The sequence below is a fragment of the Phascolarctos cinereus genome, unplaced genomic scaffold (genome assembly GCF_003287225.1).
Source record: "Phascolarctos cinereus isolate Bilbo 61053 unplaced genomic scaffold, phaCin_HiC Scaffold_3;HRSCAF=262, whole genome shotgun sequence".
NCBI classification, from domain to species: Eukaryota; Metazoa; Chordata; class Mammalia; order Diprotodontia; family Phascolarctidae; genus Phascolarctos; species Phascolarctos cinereus.
In genome coordinates this window covers 153384550-153407345 of record NW_027555736.1, presented here as the reverse complement: position 1 = coordinate 153407345, position 22796 = coordinate 153384550, and the positions used below count along the sequence as shown (strand labels likewise).

The 22796-nt window shown below is 38.6% G+C and overlaps 1 protein-coding gene across 1 annotated transcript in view; it reads left to right on the top strand.

The window, feature by feature from the left end:
• Positions 1-22416, top strand: part of CHRNA7 (cholinergic receptor nicotinic alpha 7 subunit) — a 171300-nt gene extending 148884 nt beyond the window's left edge. The window contains exons 7-10 of the mRNA XM_020982020.2: positions 211-405; positions 3413-3499; positions 5461-5570; positions 16139-22416. Coding sequence (XP_020837679.1) covers positions 211-405; positions 3413-3499; positions 5461-5570; positions 16139-16657 — 911 coding nt within the window. The 3' untranslated portion in view covers positions 16658-22416. The remainder of the gene's footprint in view (positions 1-210; positions 406-3412; positions 3500-5460; positions 5571-16138) is intronic.
• The last annotated feature ends 380 nt before the right edge of the window (positions 22417-22796 follow it).

Genomic DNA, 22796 nt, shown 5'->3' with positions numbered 1-22796 from the left:
CAACACAGAAAAATGAATTTTTTGGACTCTACCAATCTGTTGCTCTTGTTTTTATTTCTAGATTTTTAAAGTGTACCTAAAAGAGAAAAAAGTAGGATTAGAAATAAATGCTTTTTCTCAAGAATAAGACTTAAAAAAATAAGATCAGGTGTTAGAAATAACACAAAAGGATTTTTAGTAATTTATTATTTTTCCTTCTTTTCTACCTAGAAATTCCTGGAAAGAGGAGTGAGAGATTTTATGATTGCTGTAAAGAACCGTACCCAGATGTAACATTCACTGTGACCATGAGACGCAGGACGCTCTATTACGGCCTTAATCTTCTCATCCCGTGCGTGCTGATCTCTGCACTGGCCCTATTAGTGTTTTTGCTTCCTGCAGACTCCGGAGAGAAAATATCACTTGGTAAATACCATGAATAGGTTGGAAGGGGGGGATTCTTAACCCAAGGAAACGTCATCAACGAGGGGATAATAGCTTTGTCACGGATGTAGGACTCCTGCTGGTCAGAAAAGAGGCCGCATACTGCTTTGTCTAAATTAAGAGAGAGTTCACTATTTGAACCATAAAAACAACCCCAAATACTGTTGTGCTAATTGATTATGGCATACCTTCCACAGCAGTGACGCTTGTGGTCTGAGGGGCCCGTTGCTCATGCTTCACTACCACAAGGACATTGATTAGATGCCGTATCTGCCAGAAAACTGTGAACTCCTCAACAGGTACTACTGAATGGTTAAAGGTATGGTCCTGTTCTAGACCCCTTCTCCAGGCCACACCGGAATGGAAATAAACACCCTCGGAGGCACTGAACATTGAGAGAGGAGGTAGAGAAGCAATAGTGCTTTTGACTTTGTGTCCTATTCCAGTGCTCCTCAGGCTGTATGATACTGGCCTCCAATTGTGTTTCTCATGTATCATCTTCCATCTTCTGTCTTCCTGCCTTTGTATAGGCTGTCCGCCATGCCTGAAAATTCACTTGTTCCTCACAACCACCTTTTAGAACCCTAGTTTCTTTTAAGGATCCTTGCAAGTATCACCTCCTATATCCTCCCAGTTGCTAGTATACTCTTCACTTTAAATTTATTTTGTACATATTTTGCATTTATTGATCAGGATACATGTTGTCCTTCTCAACCCCCCTCCCATCCTCTATTCTTCCCCCCCCCCCATAGAATCATAGCTTCTTGAGGATAGGACAGTTTGTTTATTGTTTTTGACTTGGTCTTAGCACAATCCCTAGCCCATAATAATAAATACTTGTTAATTACATAAATGAATTAATTGTAGCCAATCAAATGTCCTTTTCTTCACTACTTGGTAATCAGAAAGGAAATGGGTACAGAATTAAGAAGTTAGAAGTGCTTTGATTGCTGTGACAAAGAGGAGAAAGCATTTTCATAGCAAATTGCCATTTACTCTCAAGGAGGTGTCCCAATACAGTTAGACCTGCACTTTATCTTGGACACGCTCCTGGGATGGTTGGTTTGTTTAAAACATGTATTTTTATTCTATTACATATAGAAAGCTTATCTCAGGGTCATAAACTTGAGTTTGAGTATTGCTTCTAGGGATGCAGCTGAAATGGCCAAACTATAAAAAAACCAGTACTGACCTTGTCATCCTGGGTAAGGTTGCTTAACCCTTCAGGGCTCCCACTCAACTTTCTAAGACTGTAGGTCACAGAGAAGGTGCTGATCTTCATTGGGAGGAGGAGTTTCTTCACTGAGAGTTCTCTACACTAATAAAATCACAGTTTCAGACCAAAACCCATGTTCTGACCCTTCTCCAAGGCCTCTCGGTGGTGCAAAAATAACCCTGAATTCTCGGGGTCAGTGTTAGAGAAGCGAAAATTCTAGCAGATCCTACTAGTCTGGAAAGACTTTGAGTGTGGCCCAGGGACAAACTGTGTGCTCGTCATCCCAGCACCAGCCTTGCTAAATTCAGACAGGTTCATCTCCAAGTGAACCACGGGGAGATTAATTTCTTGGCTATAGCAATTCACTGTCTGCTAAAGTGTACAGGTTGCAATCTGTATGGATGGAATGAGGAACCACACTGACAAAATCACAGGCTCTTAAAAGTGTTGAAGGATTATTGTTATTTTTGCAGAGTGGTTTTCAACCTTAGGTGAGTTTTTCTAATAGGCTTGAGGGAGATATTTGAGGAGACTTGAGAACCAGAAGAAAACTCATAAACAAATTAATCAAAGTCTTTGTTTTACAAATGAAGAGTATCAGTGACTTGTCCAAGGTGGCCCAGGGAGCAGAGCAAAGAACTTGAATGCAGGTCATTTTTATAGAACGGGGGACACTGCATCTCCTGACTCCAAGCATTTTCTTTGTTCCGCATGCCTGGAATGCTCTCTCTCCTCATCTCTGCCTCCTAGCTTCCCTGGTTTCTTTCAAGTTCCAGTTAAAATCCCACCTTCTCCAGGAAGCCTTCCTTGATCCCCCTTAATTCTAGTGCCTTTCCTCTGTTGATTATTTCCAATTCAACCTTTGTATATCCTGTTTATACAGTGTTGTTTGCACATTGTCTCCCCCATTAAACTGTGCACTCCCAGGAAGAGACTGTATTCCGATATAATAGATTTCCTTTATAATCCTATATATTTTATTTTATGCATTTAAAAGCATTGTCCTGAGGAGTACATCAGCTCCACCAGATTATCAAGTGTTCATGACACAAAAATATAAAGAATCTCTAGCATAAAGCAAATTTGTTAAAATCACAAGATAGCAGAAAATAGTTGTATAGAGCTAAGTTTAACTAGATCAATGGAAGTCTCTTACTATGGACCATTAGCTGGGGCATCAAAATGTCTTGGTTATGATAGAATTTTCTTCATACTGGCATTTTTTTTTTGTTAGAGGAATTTTTATAGACTTGGGATGTCTTGGAACTATAAATTTAAATTCTAACATTCAAGTATAGCAGCAACAATGCTTTTAAATTATCCTCTCCTGGCCTGAAAGAGTAACTGTGTCCCCAGAGGATATAACTTGCTTCCAGGGAGTGATTTAGTCCCTTTGGAGAATTGAGTCCAGTGATAAGTCACTTGCCAGGTCGTTTTCAAACACTGGAGGGTCTTTATGGCCATATAACAAAGAAGGAAATTGGAGAGATTCCCAGTGAAGTAAATAAAGAAGGAAAATAGCTTGAATTTTTTCATGTACACTTTAAGGTTTCAAAAGCAGTACCTTCACAGTAACCTCAAGAAGTAGGGAATGCAGATTTTATCATTCTCATTTTTTGTAGGTGAGGAATCTGAAACTCAGAGAGAGTCGGTGGCTTGTCCAGGGTCACATCGATGTCACAGGAGCAGATATTCTAAATGACGGATAATGTCAGTTCTTGGAAAAACTTCTCCCCTCTTCTTCCCTAAATCTGCACTGTTTTTTTGCTCTAGGGATAACGGTTTTACTGTCTCTCACTGTCTTCATGCTGCTTGTGGCCGAAATCATGCCTGCGACGTCTGATTCAGTGCCATTAATCGGTAAGGCAAAAAAATGCAAGAGGTCAGTTAGGGAGATACAGATGGAATGGAATTCTCCATTGTCCAGGATATACCAGCTAATAGGAGGGCTTGGGAGGATTATGCTTTTTGGATGGGGGCGCAGTGCCTCATAGTGGACTGGGTTCTGGAGTTCTGGGTTTGGACTCAAGAGAAACACTGAGTTTCCTGCGCCCTGACACTCGTTAGCTATGTGACTTTGGGCAAGCCACTTTGTTCCTGTATGTTCCAGGAAGCTTCCTCGGACTTCTCTACCAAATCATAGTTATGAGAGTTACCAAAGCTGATGAAGACATAGATCCTTTGTGTTTTCCTTTGTACTTTATGGACATGGAGAAAAAGATCTAATAGAACTATAAAGTGAAATCTGCCACTTTTGTGAAATTAGTCCTGCAGTGTTTTTCAACTTGATTTCTTAATAGGCTTTAACTTTAGATTGTTATTCAGTCATTTTTTCAGTCGTGTCCCACTCTTTGTGACTCTATTTGGGTTTTTTTTTTTTGGCAGAGATACTGGAGTGGTTCACCATTTCCTTCTCTAGCTCATTTTACAAATGAGGAACTGAGGCAAACAGGGTTAAATGACTTGCCCAGGGTCACAGTGCCTAGTAAGTATCTGAGGCCAGATTTGAACTCAAGAAGATGAGTCTTTCTGATTCCAGGCCCAGCACTCTATCCACTGTGCTACCTAGTTGCTAAGTAACTATAGAAGGAGTGGGCTATTTGGTTATAGGCTCAAACTTGGGTAAGTTGGAGCTTAGAGTTACAGCTGGAAGGGACTTTAGAGGTTATTTAGTCCAGCCCTCTTATTATTTTATAGATGAGGAAACTGAAAATCAGAAGTGGTTTCCCATATATCACTATGTAGAAAATGACAGAGCTAGAACTCAGGTCCACTGACTCCCCATTCTGTCTCGTTTCCACTGCTCTACATTGTAATGCTGCCAAATAGGTTTTGTTATTTTATATTCTTTCCACCTCCTTCACTTCCTTGTCTTCTCACTTCTGTACTTCAAATATTTTTTTCTATAATGATTGCCAGGCTGATATCTACCAAGTACTCTTCATGTCCCCTTCTCCTTAAGAAAATTCCCAAATTATGCAATAATAGTGGTGATAATAATAATATTAATAAAAACTTATGCTTACGTAAGTTCTCATTTCAACTAATCACATCAGTACTGTGAGGTAGCTAATAATATAATAATGGTAATGATAGCTAGCATTTACATAGTGCTCTGAGGTTTGTAAAATGCTTCAGCATGTTATCTGAGTTGTTCCTCTGTGAGGTAGGTACAATTATTATCCCCATTTTACACATGAGAATACTGAAGGTGAGTAGGTGGAGAAGTGGATAGAGTGATGGTCCTGGAATCAGAAAGTCCTAGGTCTTAGACACTACCTGCATGACCCTGAGCAGATCATTTAGCCTTAATTTTCTCATCTGTAAATGAGGTTTGTTGTGAGGATCAAATTACATAGTATTTATAAAGTATGATATAAATTAGTATTAGTTTGAAAATTATTATTCCCATTTTAATAGATGAGGAAATTCCATTTCAGAGAGGTTAAGTGACTTGCCAGAAGTCATGCAATTAATGAGTAGTAGAGTAGGTTTTGACACCAGGTCTTCTGATGCCAAGTCCAGTGTTCTTTTCATTCATTAGATCTATTTTCCCTGCAGGCCCCTGACTAACTGGGCTCTACAAACAGGGCTAGCCTCAGTATAGACAAATGTCAGGTGCTGTGTCATCTCCTGCCTGCCAGGGGCATGGCACTTAGGAAGATCATTGCTCCTCAGAACTCTTCTTCCAACAAATTGGGATTACTTGCAGCAAATGAAAACAGTGCAGTTCAGCTTTTCTCTTTATTGTTGGTGCAGATACTCACTGAAGAATTATGATGATGACTCTCTATGGCTAAATGGTTCTGTTCTCTCTGCAGCTCAGTATTTTGCCAGCACGATGATCATTGTTGGTTTTTCTGTTGTGGTAACAGTCATTGTTTTGCAATATCACCACCATGATCCTGATGGAGGGAAAATGCCAAAGTGGGTAAGTCAGAACTCCTGAAACCTGGATTTAAAGACAGATTTCTCCTTAAAAACATACTGGTAGCATATGAGCACTTTCAAAACCACATTTGCATTCTGTCTATCTGAGAGGACCTACCTATATTTCTCTATTTGATTTAATTATTCAAGCTCTGATTATGAAGAGTTTAAAAAAAAAGCCATAAATAGGCCAGAATGCCTGCATTTGAAGGAATGTTATTTGTCAGATTAATTTTTTGGCAGGGAGGGAAGCTATAGGCCTGGGCCTGCTGATACAATTAATATACAACTGAGAAAAGAGGGAATGTGATCTGTCTGCTTCTTCCTCAAAGGATATTGCTTTAGGTTGAAGCTCTGCATTCTTCACTCTTCCACCCTCAATGCTAAATTATTTTCCTATCCTTTCTCCCCACAGACTATCTCCATGCTCTGGAGTATTTTGCTTTTAGACTAAGTTCCTAGTTCCTACCTATCTGTCTAAATTAGTTGCTTCCGTGAACATTCAAATGTGACCTTGACCATCCTTAAACATTTTTGTTGATATCATTTGTTTTTACCTCCCTTTCATTCCCAATATATTTCTCCCCACTGCCACACTCAGAGAGCCATCCCTTTTAACAAAGAGAAAAAAGAAAGAAAGGGAAAAGACATTTCAACAAAACTAAACAACACAACAGCTAATTATGCTGGTGTATGCTGTATTCAGCACCCATAGTCCCCTACTGCTGTAAACAAGGGAGAGAGGTACAATGTTGTATCTATGCTTAGGAGCCGAGCTTTGTCATTACAATTGGTGTTCAGTTTTTATTGTTGTTTATTGTTCTTTCCTTTTACATTGTTGTGTACGTTGAGTTTTCTGGTTCTCCTCACTTCATTTTGTGCCTGTTTATATGTTTCCAATCAACTGATCAGTTGGCAAATATTTATTAAGTACTTACAGTATGCTAGGCACTGGGGTTACAAAAACTGTGCCTTCAAGGAGCTTACATTCTTTTAAAGGATAAACCTGGACACATATAAATATTTACAAGATAGAGACAAAATAAATACGAGGTGAATTTCAGGGAGGCATTAGCAGCTGGGGGGATTAGGAAAGGCTCTATGTAGAGCAGAGATTCTTAACCTTTTCTGGCTCATGGACCCCTTTGGCAGTTGAGTGAAACCTGTGTACCCCTTTTCAGAAAAAATGTTTTTAAGTGCATAAAATGAAACATATAGGATCACAAAGGAAACTAATTATATTGAAATGCAGTTATCAAAGTGTTAGAAAAACAAAGTTACAGACCCCAGAATAAGACCCTCTGAGGTAGATGTCACTTGAATAGAGTTTTGAAGGAAGCAAGAGGATTCCAGGGATGGGAATTCATTCCAGGCATGGGAGACCATCAGTCCAAAGGGGCAGAAATGCAATGTCTTTTGTGTGAGAAACAGCAACAAGCTAAGCAGGTCTTGGCTAGACCATAGACTGCTCAAAAAAGGGGAGCAATCTATAAAATAAGGTTGGAAAGGCAGCATAAGGAGAGGTTTTGAAGGACATTAAAAACTAAAGAGAAGCCCTTGTATTTGATCTGAGTGGCAATAGGGAGCAACTGAAATTCATGTTGGGTAGGAGAATGACATGGTCATCCCTGCATTTTAGAAATATCCCTTTGTCAGCTGTGTGAAGGGTGATGGGAGAGATGTGAGATATGAGGGCAGAGAACATTTAGGAGGCTATTGTAACACTCCACACAAGAGGTCATAAGGGTTTGCTTCTCTATATTTTTCACGTTTACCATTGTTTACAATGCAATGATCTTGTATTACATTCATGTACCATGGTATATTTAGCCATTTTCCAACTGATGGACATCTACTTGGTTTCCAATTCTTTGTTACTACAAAGAGTTCTGCTCTAAATATTTTAGTGTATATGAGACCTTTCTATTTTTTGTCTCTTTAGGGTATATGCCTAGCAGTGGGTTAGACATTCTGTTCACCCATTTGTATATCCCTTTTCCTCTTTGTTCTCCCACTCTCAGTGTATTTTCAGTATCCCAGTCCAGATAAAGTATAGTAAATCTCACATAGGTTCTTACTCAGAAATTAGAGAATTTCAGAGTTGGAAGGGTTCTCCATTGCCATCTTGTCTAACTTGCATTGGAACAAGCATCTTTTGTACAACATACCAGTCAAGTGGCCATCCAAGCTTTGTTAAGAGACCCCCCCGCCCAGTGAATGGGGACCTCAAAATCAGGAGGTCATAGTTAAGAGTCTCAGCTCTGTCACTAACTTGCTCTGTGACCTTGGGCAAGTTGCTGAACTTGGGTCTTAGATTCCTCATTTGTAAAACTAAGAGGTTGAGTTAGATGAACTTTAAGGTCCCTTCTAGATCCAAATGCTGTATTATACTATTCCAACAATGTTATCATTGCCCCAAACATTAAAACATGTTTTGGGGAGCTCAGTTTTGGAGTGTTCTTTGGAGCTAGCATAGTGATGACAACCACACAAGTAAGACAGCCTCATGACTCCATAGTCATACCTCATTGTTGGGTTTTAGTTTTATTTTTACTTTAACCAAACATTGAGATGGTATTGTTCAATTTGATCACTTACCTGGTACTTAATGACTTTTTGTGTTTCCAAAAATCAAATTTATTCTAATGGCTTGGAGATTTGCCACCTATGAAAGCATTCCCCAAATATATCATAGGCTTTGAAGGTGATTCCATAATAGGAATTACAAAACTCTGTCAAACAAGAGCAAACTCAATGGAATAAGTATATGGCTTCCCAAGGTGACTACTTTGAACATTGTAACGAGATGAACTTTGAACATTTTGAATAAGGGGACAACTTCAATTTGGATGTCTAAGTTCTACTATTAAGAAAAAAAATTTATCTCATTATATTATAGTAATACCTTATATAGTACACCTTCCTCATGGAAGCTCTGGGTAGTGCTCCATGTCTGGGAAAACCTCAGCAATCTGGGTTGTTTTGGTCATACTCTTGGGAGCTCCAATACACTTTGAGGGCTTGCTTCAGGGGCTTTTATTTCGGTCTAGTCCTCATAAATTTGCTTCTTAGTTTCTTGAAATCTATAGAATGGGAGAAGCGGGTTGGGAGAAAAGGGGAGGATGTGAACTGCCTTGTTTTCCTTTGAAGTCCTCTCAACATTCAGCTATTCCGAGTCTACCTAGTGGTAATTTGGTCACTTCCCTACTCATTAAGCTGTAGTGACTATTACCTCTATATTTTTGGCATTTAAAGCCCCTTATAACCTTTCCCTTTCCTGTCTTCCTAGCCATATTGCAAACCACCCCTGCCCCACTCTATGCACACTACAATCTAATCAAATTGATCTTCCTACTATTCTTCATACATCCCAATTGATTTCTTATCCCTATGACTTTGCTCTGATGATTCCCCATGCCTGGAAAGCACTCTTTCCTCACCCCTGCCTCTTTAGTTTCTTTTGAGGCTTAGTTCAAGCTCTACTATCTACACAAAGCCTTTTCTGATCCCTGTCCCTAGCTGCTAGTGCCTTTCCTCTCAGAATCATCTTTTCTTTCATATGTATTTTCATATATATGTATTCTTTCATATTCATATATCTTGTCTTCCTTGACTAGATTGCAAGCTCCCTGAGGGCAGAGATGTCCACTTTTTTTTTTTTGTATCTTCAACACCTAACCTAGTATTGGCACATGGTAGGTGTTTAATAATAAATGCTTATTGATTGATTGGAACAACTCTCAAAATCCAACCTCCGCCCCGTTCTTCAATAATTCACTATCTTCTGGTTCCTTCTCTGGTACTTACACATGATATAGCTCACTATACTGCTAGACCCTAGTATTTCTTCCAGATGGCTTCCTATATCTCTCTTTGGCTCTGAGCTAAAACTCTGAGATTGTTCTGGGGTAGAGGTGGCTGTCTCTGAAGCAGCCATGATTCAGAGCAAAGTCCTTCCATCCCTAGTAACCTCAACACAGTTGCAAGATCCCTTGGACTGATTTTAGGGCCCCAGAACCCTTCTAGTGACATCTGAAAAACAATTTGAGAAAAAAGGCTAGTCTTGCCTTCTGAAAGCAAAGCCCACATAAACATGTTTGCTGACAGATAGGGCTGATTCCTTCCCTTGCTCCATCCTGCCTAGTTTTTTTTTTATCAGTCTCTTTTTAAAAATTGTAAAAACTGTTTGCAGTTTGAGATATACTTTAATTAAATGTATGTGCTTTTTAAGTTATTTATTTTTTCATTTTTCTTGTGCGTGTGTGTCAGTGATAGGTGTTTAATGCCTTTTTCTTTGTTAGCAAATGAAAATGCTCCTTATTCTATTACGCAACTAAATATTCTATGCTAAGCTTGGTGGGCAGCTTTTAATGAGGTTATAGAAACTGCTATGGCAGGCAGACATCACAGTGAGGACCTTAATCATCCCTAGGATCTTATGTTTTAGGTCTGGTCCTGAATTCCAAAAGCCTCATTAACCAATTTTTCTCAATTGGGGTTTCATTTCCTGTCAAATTCCTATAATGTAGTTTGTACCACTATTGTCCTGCTCTAGAGGTTAATGCTGCCACTCCACTTCAATCAAACTATGCTCCTTAGTGCCCTCCACACTCCATTTACACGTGCATTTGCACTTAGATGAGGATGAACAAGGATACCAGCCTGATGAGGTGGAGAATATGCATTCCCCATGCCCGCCCAAGATCAGACACAAGTACAAGAAGCCTATTGTCCTAACAAATTATTGTTATTTTATTTATTCTTTAATTTATCTATTTATTTGTCTATCCATCCATCTATCCATCCATCCATCCATCCATCCATCCATCCATCCATCCATCCATCCATCCATCTGTCCGTCCATCCATCTCTCCATCCTATCTGTCTATCTGTCTGTTTATCTATCTATCTATCTATCTATCTATCTATCTATCTATCTATCTATCTATCTTACCTATCTGTCTGTCTTTCTATATCTCTATGTATGTTATCTGTGCATCTCTCTCTCTCTCTCTTTCTCTTTCTGTCTCTAACCCCCCCTTTCTTGCAATATACAAACATGTACTTGACCCTACCCTAACTTCTACTCTATTTAGACTAGTCTCCTCACTCCCTTGGAAATATGTCTTATTCACTGCCATTTCCCTGTGGTGATTCATATTGTTCTTCCCTACCTGAAGAGGCATTGCAGTAAAGTGAGAAAGGCATTGTTTCTAGAATCAGAGGAACTGGGTTCAAATTCCACTTCAGATACTTCTCTTCTGTGTGACATAAACATTTCTGAACCTCAGTTTCCTCATTTGTAAGTTGAGAGGGTTAGGCTAGGTGGCCTCTGAGGTTCATTCTAGATCAGGATTTATTATCCTGGGGTCTGTGAGCTTCTTTAAAAAATATTTTGATAACTGTATTTCAATAAACTGGGGGCAGATAGGTGGTATAGTGGGTAGAGCTCTAGGCCTGGAGTCAAGAAGACTCATCATCCTGAGTCCAGCTATAGCCTCACACACTTACTTGCTCTGTGACCCTGGGCAAGTCACTTAACCCTTTTTGCCTCAGTTTCCTTATCTGTAAAATGAGCTGGAGAAGGAAATGGCAAACCACTGCAGTATCTTTGCCCCAAATGGGGTCACAAAGAGTTGAACATGACTGGGAAACAACTGAATAACAACAAATTTCAACAAACTGATTTTCTTTGTACATTCTATGTATTTTAATTTATGCTTTTAAAAACATTATTTTGAGATGGGCTCAAGAGGCGCCAACTAACTGCTAAAGGGGTCCAGAATACAGAAAGGTGAAGAACCCCTGCTTTACATCCCATGTCTCCACAGTGTTCTCACTGCCCTGCTTCATCTACCTCATCCTATCCATGTCTCTTTCTCAAAGCCCTCCTCCTTCATGAATACTCCCAACAGACATCTTCGAACTTCCATTATATGTCATTATTACTGTCTATATCTCAGATTGGAAAACTTCACAATATATTTGCTAGAAGTAGGGTGGCATAATAGGTTGAGTCAAGCATTGAATCAGGAAGACCTGGGATCCTGTCCCACCTCTGATACTTACTAGTAGACTCTGGGCAGGTCACTAACCCCTGTGTGCGCAAGAGATTTGGAAATCCTTAGAACTTTACTAAATTATAGCAGGTGGTGATTTGTGTTAGTGGAAGGAATTTTCATACCGGGAGTTTAAGATGCTGATGAAACCACAAGTCTTTCTTGTAGCACATTGCCTAATTCTTTAATTATTTCTTGTATATGAGTCTTGGATCCCCAAGAAGATTTTTAAGCTTTTTGAGGGCACATCTCATACTTTATTGGTATCCCCCACTGGACCTCTCATACTGTATGAAATACTTAATGAATAGCGTCACAGATTTTACAGCTGAAAGGGACCTGAGAGTCCAGATTCCTCACTTTTCAAATGAGGAAACTGAGGCCAAAAGAGTGGAAGTGACTAGTCCAAAGCCACACAGATAGTAAGTAGCAGAAGTAACATTCAAACCCAGGCCCTCTGGCTCCAAAATCCACAAACCATACCAGTGGGTTGTTATACACACAATTCATGTGAAAATGATGGGATTAGGACACTAGGACCTAGGATAATGACTCATTTATATTTCACCAACCCAATAAGGCTGTCCAGCAAAACCTTGATTTATAACATACGTTTGTTGTTCAGATCCAGGCACAAGTACATATTGAAACTGTAGTGAACTGCTACTGAAACACTAAACTCAGAGACAAAGGTCTGTTGCTTTATCTGGTGCACGGTTCTGTTTATTTTCTTATTGGAAACATAATAGCATCCAAGGGAACAGTTGCAGTGATCTGTTATTTGAAGATGCTGTTGTGGGATGCTATAATATTATGTGACATTTGCACAGAAAGAAGCTAGACTATAACCCAGTAAGCCAACACTACAGAACATAAGCAGCATTTGATAAGTGTCAGGAGGATAACCTCGCCTGTTGAGATGCTTTAGCTTTGAAAGCCAGTGAGTTAGTTCATGGAATTCAAAATAAAATCAGCTGTTCGAATCCTTTTGAGATTGACTGACCCTCATTTCAGGGAGTGTGTGGACTCTAAGCAGGAAGGAAGAGGAAAGATTCCTTCACACTCCATCAGGTGTTCAGGGTATACTTTATTCTGGTGCTAGGTGAATTACTATATGCACACAGGAGTGTCTTTGTCTAGGTGTTGGCATGGCCAAAATGATGACCAAGAGCTTTCTGGGAGGCAGTTAGTAAACATTTATCTGGGGCTTACTTATTTTGCTAAGTTCCAGGAATACAAGAAAGGTAAAAACAGCTCTTGTCCTTGAGGAGCTTACATTCTAATAGGAGAGACAAAGGGAAAATAAATACACACATTCATGAGATATGAACCATCCGCTCTACTACCTAGAGACATCCCAGAGGAATACATAGCAATTTTTTTAAACCTCCTCACAAATGGAGAGGTAGCATGACAGAGTGGATAGAGGGCTGGCCTTGGGGTCAGAAAGATATGGGTGTAACTTCTGACTTTGACACATACTGGCTATGTGACCAATGAGCCAGTCACTTAACATCTGGGTGCCTTCTGGCAACTCTCTGAGATGATGTTGCAGATGTGTAGGACCTGATGTTTACTGGTTGAGGGAGTTTCCCCACTAAGAAATCTCTGCCTTTTCCCTAATGAAACCATGAATCAAAAATCCATCAGCCTTTGGAGAATATGCCTCCATATTTTAATTCATTACTGTTTTCAGAGATGGGCTCTTGCCTTCACTTCAGAATAGAGCTCCTGTCTTAAAAAGACTGACCCATTTTCACTCACAGGTCATCCAAATCTGTTTTTTGACTAACTGGTGAATCAAAAATGCAAAGTTTTTGCTCAGCTAGAATCTTCATTATTTCTCTTAATGTGGAAAGTGAATTATAAAATATGAACATCCCCCTTCCACCACCACCACTGCAGTCTTATATATGGAGAAAACTAAGGTAGGACTAAGTCATCTGATTTGGTAATACTGTCGGAAGACTCTATTTCAAGACCAAAATCTACTCTTAAGTAAACATTCTGAAATCCTAACAAACTAGCTGAGCTTAAGGGAAATTTTACCATAAATGTAGGATATTTAGATTATGAGTATGAAAGAGAAACATTTGGATTAGCTTTTGAAATCTGATTTTGGTGGATTTAGGAAGCCTGGATTTGAATGGAAGCATCTGAGCTTCTTCGCCCTTTTTCTGGGATTGCTATGAAACAAGAGAATGAAAGTTAATAAGTTGAAGATTAAAGGTTTGCCCAGGATGAAACCAATCTAGAGCTTTTCTTTACTCATTTCCTTCCTTCTCTTCTTCTCCTCTCTCCCTCCCCTTTCCTTTCTGTCTCTTCTCTCTACTTCTGTCTCTTTTCTTTGCTCTTCTTGAGAGCTATTTATTGAAATTATCTTTGATAAGATGTCATAAAAGTAATTACCAGTGGTGAATGTGCTGCATATCCAGGATTTACATCTTCCTAGCTGTAGCTCAGATAAGAAACAAAGGTATTCAGTTGCTGAATAAAGCTTTGTCTATACTCACAAAGTAATATGGACAATTAAAACAGTTATCTGATAACTATTTGAAAATATCCCTTTTCTCTCAATATATTAGATAAGTTAGGCAAGAGTTTTTTAAAGCTAAATTATCTGGATTATTCATTGTTTGGGATCCTCCCTTCATTTTTTTTTAGCCCAACCACCTCATTTTTTAAAGTTAAATTTTATTTTTTCAATTAATAAGCATTTATTTGTTCCTCATCCCCACCTCCCCTTTAAATAAAACCTTTGTTGTAAAAAGATTTACCTATTTCACTCACAGACTATCCACATCTGTTTTTACTGACTAGTCCCTGAAAAGTATAGTTTTTGTTCAGTTAGAATCTTCCTTTTTTGGTCATTGAGAATACAAACATCTGCTGCTGCTGCTGCTGCTGCTGCTGCTGCTGCTGCTGCTGCTGCTGCTGATGATGATGATGACAGGGACTGGACCTGCAATTTCAGTGGCATAGGGGATGCTTGAATAAGGAAATTCCCTTTACTGATGCAGTTTGGCACCTTGTCTGCAATTTAGGTCATAATCTGAATTGCCTCCGAAGAGGTGCCATACACATAGCCCATAACACTCCCACATGTGGCCTCAAACCAGATTAAAATATAGTTCCTATTTGACTTTAATGGGCTGATGTGTTAATAAAGAAGAAAGACCCACGTGTGGTTTTTTAAGTTGATTTGTGGCCCACAGGGATCCTTACATACAGTTTAGTGGTCCCTATTTCTATCTGAGTTTGTCATGACTAGCTTACAGCACTCAGAAGTTAGGTGACCTGGCCTTCAGAGGCAGTAAGATCTAGGTTCCTCCGTCGCTTCTAACACATACTGTCTGTGCGCTCCTGGATAAAAATTTCACCTCCCAAGTGCCCTAGGCAACGCTCCAAGACTTTAAGTTCAAAAACAAACGTCAATCTGAATTGGTGGAAGGATTTCCCTCACCAAGAGCTCCGTATACTCTGGAATCAGAGGATCTGGATTCAAGTCTCACCTCTGATACTTATTTCCCATGTAACTTTGAGGAAGTCACTTAACCTCCATGGGCCTTAGTTTACTCACTTGTAAATTGAAAAGGTTGGACTAGATGACCTCTGTTGGGCCTTTCAGCTATCTAGATCTATGATCATATGTGCAGAATAAATACATTTTATATATGTTATCTCTTTTGAGATAAGCAACTTCAACTTTCTTCCATTACATAGGAATTCTACCATAGGCATAGGGACCAGGTCATAGTTAATCCTTAGTATCTCATAGTGCTCTGTACATAGAATAGGGATAGGTACTACACCTCTGATTTTGTTTATAGAAGAAACTCCCAGATGAGAAAATTCTCTTTACCAGTGCAGGTCAGCATCTTATCTGCAATATATGTTAGAAAGTTGACCAGAGCACTAAGAAATTAAATGATTTGGCCGGAGGTACACAGCCAAGTATGTTGGAGGTAGGGACTTGAACGCAAGTCTTTTTGTCTTTGAGGCCAGCTCACTACCCCCTAGATCACACTACCTCTGTCTGATAAACCTATCCTGAAATTAAACAGCCTCAGTTTCATTTCAGAAATATCACATCCTACGTGTTTCCTCAGCCAGATGTCTTCTTTAAGACAGCTTGTGCCAGCTCTTTGCTAGACTACTGGCTTTCTCAGAGAAAAATTGTTGCGTCAAGGCTAATATTGTGTGTTGATTTTCATTCATTTCTCTCAACTGGCTCAGCAGTCATGGCCTGTCATCCCTGATCAAGTATATAAAACCAATAGGGCATAGGAGAGATTAGATTCTGTTTCCCTGTAGAATTAATGAAATGCGTGTTTGACTTGGAAGTACACTCTTTTTCTCCCCTCCATTATATTCCAGGAAATTTCACTTGGGAACATATATTGACAGATTTGTTTCAATAAGTCTGCCTTTCAAGTTCAGGTTGTTTTTGCTCCATTCCCAGCATGCAAAAAGGACTCAGATCCTAATGCACTCTGCATATCTTTCCTAGACCAGAATCATCCTTCTGAATTGGTGTGCCTGGTTTCTGAGGATGAAACGACCAGGAGAGGACAAGGTCCGCCCTGCCTGCCAGCACAAGCAGCACCGATGTAGCCTGACCAGCGTGGAGCTCAATGCCATGTCAGGGCAACCGACTAGTAATGGAAACATGCTGTATATTGGCTTCCGTGGCCTGGAGGGGACGCATTGCATGCCTGCTAGTGACTCTGGGGTCATCTGTGGAAGGATGACTTGTTCTCCCACTGAGGAGGAGAATCTCCTTCACAGTGGGCACACCTCTGAGGGGGACCCAGACCTGGCTAAGATCTTGGAGGAGGTCCGCTACATTGCCAACCGATTCCGTGACCAGGACGAGGAGGAAGCTGTTTGCAATGAGTGGAAGTTTGCAGCCTGTGTGGTGGATCGCCTATGCCTGATGGCTTTTTCAGTCTTCACCATCATCTGCACCATTGGGATCTTGATGTCAGCGCCAAATTTTGTTGAGGCTGTGTCTAAAGATTTTGCTTAACCTAGCACTGGTTTTAATCCTATAATGCTTGCTATGTGGGAAATATATGGGGCAGAAGTCTGTTGGCTTTGGTGGGACTTTGGGGTGCTAATCCCATAACATCATTTAACCCGCACTGGACAGTTGTATCATTGTTATAATCAGTATTGTTATCTGCAGTTTCCTATCTGTAATACAATGATGATGAAGTTTATCCTATCAGTTAGTCTGACATGTAGAATCATAGACCTTTTTAGGGCTGGAAGGGATGGGACTTTTTAGGTCTGGGAGGGATCTAGTCATTTCATCAACTTTCCAGTAAAACAACATTTGAAGTATCCCAAACAACTTAAGTATCAACCCCATATTTAAAGATGGCCAATACTAAAGTCCCTTCACCAGTATTGTTGTTAATGCATGTCTGCATGTCACTTGCCCCAAAGGTCTAACATGACAACACACAAACTTGTCTGAAAACAAATCTAAATTAATGAAATATAATCAAATATAAAAATAAATGATTAAATAAATAGTTGTTTGATGAGATTCTACTTCGTTTATTTATTTTTCCAACTCATAGGATCATAGATTTAAAAACTTCAAGGGAATTTATAGGTTATCTAATCTAGTCCCCTCATTTTGTAGATCAGAGCATTTGAGTCCAAAGTTAGGAAGTGACTTGTCCAAAGTCACTTAGGTAGTAAGTGTCTGAGCCAGGATTTGAACCTGTGTCTTGTAACTCTAAATCCAGTGCTTTTTCCAAATCAATGTGAAGGGGTCACTACATGCGCAAATTCCTTTAACTGCATTAATTGACTTTTAAATAAGAGAAATTAATAGCTGAATTGGGAAAAAACAACTTGCTTTTTTAAACTTTTTTTAAAAAGACTTGTGATTGTTAGCAAAAGATTAACTCTCCTGGTCAAGCAAATCAAGAGACTCAAATTATTATTATTATTATTATTATTATTATTATTATTATTATTATTATTATTATTATTATTTTAGGGAACATGGAACATAACCTAAGTGTATCTATAAAGCTGCTTCATTAACTTGCACTTTCTTTTTAAAAATGTTTAATTTTTTATTATGAACTTGGCAAACATTAACCAATATGAATAGTTAAATATACAAAGAACAGCAAAGAAGGATTGCTAGCATATAAAACTGTGAACTTCTGTTACATAGTTTCTTTAAAGTTTTAAATTTAACATGGTAATAACAAAATTGACTTGCTTATGTGTGTCTACCTTTCTGCTTCTGCTTTTTTTCTGTGTATTTTATTTAAATTTTTTGAATATTTTCTCTTTACTAATTACATGTAAAATAATTTTTAACATTCATTTTTTTAAAAATTTGAGTTCCAAATTCCCTCTCTGCCTCCCTCCGCCCTTCCCTGTCCTTGAAGCAGCAAGCAATTTTATATAGGTTATACGTGTATAATCATACAATGTACATTTCCATATTAGTCATGTTGTTAAAGAAAACAAAGACCAAGAAAAAAACATGAAAAAAATAAAGTAAAAAATAATATGCCTCGATCTTCATTCAGACTCTACAAGTTCTTTCTCTGGAGGTAGGTAGCATTTTTCATCATGAGTCCTTTGGAATTGTCTTCGATCATTGTATTACGAGAATAGCTGAGTCTTTCACAGTTGATTATCATACAATATTGTTGTTACTATGCACAATGTTCTCCTGCTTCCACTTTGCATCAGTTGATATAAGTTTTCCAGGTTCTTCTGAAGTCATCCTCTCTTCATTTCTTATAGAACAATAGTATTCCATTACAATCATATACCACAACTTGTTCAACCATTCCCCAATTGATAGGCATCTCATTAATGTCCAATTCTTTGTCACCGTAAAAAGAGCTGCTATAAATATTTTGTACAATTAGTCCCCCATCCCCCCCCTTTTAAAATATCTTTGGGGTCCAGACCTAGTAGTGGTATTGCTAAATCAAAGTGTGTACACAGTCTCATGGCCCTTTGGGCATAGTTCCAAATTGTTCTCCAGAATGGTTGGACCAATTCACTACTCCATCAGCAATTCGTTTGTGTACCTATTTTTCTGCATCCCCTCCAGCATTTGTCATTTCTGATAGGTATAAAGTGGTACCTCAGAGTTATTTTAATTTGCCTTTCTCTAATCAATAGAGATTAAGAGCATTTTTCCATTTGACTCTGGTTAACTTTGATTTCTTCTTCTGAAAATTGCCTGTTTATATCCTTAAACCATTTATCAATTGGAGAATGGCTCTTATTTTTACAAATTTGACTCCATTCCATACTCTGTATATATTTGAGAAATGAAGCCTTTATCAGAGAAACTTGCTGGAAAATGTTTTGATATTACTTCATTGTCTATGGTACCTTTTTAGTGAAATGCAATTTCCTTGATTATCTCTTTTAATTATGTATATTTTTGTTTTTGCTTTTTTTTTGTGATTGCTACCCCTGCCTTTTTTACATCAGCTGAAGTGTATTAGATTCTGCTGTAGCCTCCTATTTTAATTCTGTGTGTGTCTTTCTGTTTCAAGTATGCTTCTTATAAGCAACATATTGTTGGATTCTTGCTTCTAATTCATACTACTACCCAATTCCAGTTTACAAGTGAGCTAATCCTGTTCACATTCACAATTATGATTATTGTGTATTTCTCTCCATCCCAGTGACAGGGCCTCTGTTTCTTCTTCTCTCTCTTTTCATCCTGTCCATACTCAAAAGTCCATTTTATTTCTAACCACTGCCTTCCTTAATCCAGCCTCCCTTTTATCATTCCTCCCCTTTACTCTTATCCCCTTCCTCTCTTATTTCCTTATTGGGTAAGATAGATTTCTATACACAACTGAGTGTGCATATATATATTCCCTCTTTGAACCAATTCTAATGAGAGTGAGGTTCAAGCACTGACCCCATCCATTTTCCCCTCCACTGTAAAAGCTTTTCCTTACATTCCTCTTTTATGTGAGAAAAGTTTTCCCTTCTATGTCTCCCTTCCCCCTTCTCCCAGAGCAATCCTCTTTCTCATGCCTTCCTTTTTTGGGGAGATCATTCAATTAACAATCAATTAATACTCATGCCCTCTATGTAAACTCCTTTTAATTGCCCGAAAAATAATAAAGTTCATAGGAGTAACATACATCATCTCCCAATTTGGAATGTAAACAGTTTAACTTTAGTTAGTCACTTATGATTATTCTTTCAAGTTTACCTTTTTATGCTTCTCTTGAATCTTGTATTTGAATGGTGAATTTTCTATACAGCTCTTTTAATCAGGAACGCTTAAAAGTCCTCTATTTCATTAAATATTCCTTCTTTTTCTGCCTGAGAGATAATAGTTTGTGGGGTAAGTTATTCTAGGTTGTAATTCTACCTTCTTTGCCTTTTGGAATATCATAATTCAAGTCCTCGGTTCTTTTAATGTGGAATCTGCTAAATCTTGTGTGGTCCTGACTGTGGCTTCATGATATTTGAATGGTTTCTTTCTGGTTGCTTATAATATTTTCCTTCCACCTTGGAGCTATGAAATTTGGCTACAATATTCCTGAGGGTTTTCATTTTGGGATCTCTTGCAGGGAGTGATTGGTGGATTCTTCCAATTTCTATTTTATTCTCTGGATCTAAGATATTGAGATAGTTTTCCTCCATAATTTCTTGAAAGATGATATCTAGGCTCTTTTTTAAAAATTAGGACTTTCAAGTATTCCAGTTATTCTTGAATTACTTCTCCTCAATCTATTTTCCAGGTTAGTTGTTTTTCTGGTGACGTATTTCATATTTTCTTCTATTTTTTTTCATGCTTTTGACTTTATTTCTTAATGTCTCATGGAATCATTAGCTTCTACTTGCCTAGTTCTAATTTTTAAGGAATTATTTTCTTCAGTGAGTTTCTATACTTCTTTTTCCATTTAGCCTATTCTGCTTTTTAAGGAGTTCTTTTCTTCAGTGAATTTTGGTGCCTCTTTTACTATTAGGCCAATTCTATTTTTTAAGGTGCCTCTTTTACCAAGCTAGTAAGTCTCTTTTCATAATTTTCTTGCATCACTCATTTATTTTCCCAATTTTTCTGCTACCAGTCTTATCTCTTTCTTGAATGCTTCCAGGATTCTTGTTGGACTTGTATCCAATTATCATTTTTCTTTGAGGCTTTGTTTGTAGATGTTTTCACATTATTGTCTACTTCTGAGTTCATATCTTTGTCTTCCCTACCACCATAGTGTCCTATAATGGTTAAGTTCTTTTTTGTTTTCATTGGTGTTGTTTTCTTATTTTTTTCTAGTCTATTTCTTCACTTTGGATTTTATGTTAAAATTGGGTTCTGCTCATCTGGGGATGGGGAGGTACTGTCCCAAATATCAGACTTTTTTGTGCTGCTGTTTTCAGAGCTAGTTCTAGGGGTCTGCAAGTTTTTGGTGATTCCATGGTGATATGAACCAGGGAGAGGTAGAATCACTGCTCTCCTTATCTGTGCTCTGGTACTTACCCAGGAAAGAGTCCTGTTCCCCTGCAGCTGCAAGTACTAGTGCTCCTCTTTGTTCTGAAACTGTGACCAGGGACCCTGTTCTCTTGAGAGTCACCACAACTGCTCCTTTCCACCTGGAACTGCAACCCAGAACTATGTAGTGCCAGTTGTACCTATGGCCAACAAAAGGTCTCTTGTAATCTGTTTCTGAGTAGTTATCTGGCCCCTCCTTCCCATCTCTGGGCTGAGAACTGAAGCTACTGCTGATCCTTCTGCTGTTGCTGTAGTACATGTGTGTATGCTCTCTACAGGCCTCCATCACTGTCACAGAACTCTCCTAAATTTTCTTAGGCTGGGAAAATGTGTCATCCAGACCTTTTGTTGGCTCCATCATTCCAAAGTTTAATTTGAGGCATGATTTTATAGTTGTTTGGAGGGGAATGTTGATTCAACTAGGTTGCTGTCTCTACTCTGCCATCTGAACTTGCTCTCTCTTGAAGGATTTTGTTGCTTCCAAACATTTCTTTATTACTTCAGGATATCTTGAAGTTTGATCTGGCTTCTTTTGTGCAACAAAAGCAGAAGTCTTATCTCCCTTAAGTCCCTTCTTTGTTATTTTTACTGGTTTTTTTTTCCAGCAGCTGAAAGAATTCTATTATAATTTTCTGCACAAATTAACTTAGTATTCAGTAAAAGAAATTTGGTATAAAATCAACAGTCAGTGGCCATGACTGCCACTCAATGAACTGTCCAAGTGTTCCAAAATAATGCATGAAATGCCTCAAAGATGTTTGAATTGGTTGACATGCAGCTCTTTAGATAATCTATTGGATCATCCAAATGGAGTTAATCTAATGAGAGTGAACCCCTCCTCTTTCTCTTTTGGTTCAGGGAACTTCTGGAGGAATTCGCTGGGGCTGGTTCTTTTGCCAAGTGCAGTCTGTGACTCCCACACACACTAATTATCTAGATGAATTGGGGACTTAATGATCCAGCTAAAAGAGTTTTTTGGATAACTGACTGTGTCAGCAAGGATGGAGGAGACTGAGTATCCATGGTTGGAAACTCCCCAACCATTCTAGTTTTTGCCTCTAGGGCTTAGTCCTTCTTCTGAAACAATGAATCTATGGCTTTAGTCTGGTTCTGTGGCCTTTGGTTAATTAGCATTTGCATTGGAAAAGGATGGTTTTAAGACTATGAATTTTTCTCTTTATTTTTCACTGATGACCAGATCATCTTTTTTCTTCCCTCAATAGTTTAGCTTTACTCTTAGCCATTCTGCTTCTTTTTTATTGAAATAAAAGCAACAAGTCACCAAAATACTCTGTTCTGCCCTTGAAGAAAGGCCAACCCAGCAATAGGAGGGCAAGTACGTGCAACATGACTTCCTTTCTGAGACCTGATGAGGTTACTGTGTGATGAGGATAGAGTTTATATGCAGAGCAACACCAAAGGCAGCAGAAATAGGTAGCTAGAAGAACTGGTTCAAGTCCTAACTTTTCCATGTACTGACTGTGAACAAGAAGTCACTTAACCTCTTGGTGCTCCCAGACAATTCTTTAAGACAAGTTAAAAACAACAGTTTTCTTCATTGGCTGTGTGAGTTTCCATAATGGAAGTTCCCCAATCCAATGAGATCCAACAAGTCAAACTTTATAGATTTTTGGACTCCTGGGCATGAGAAATTGTA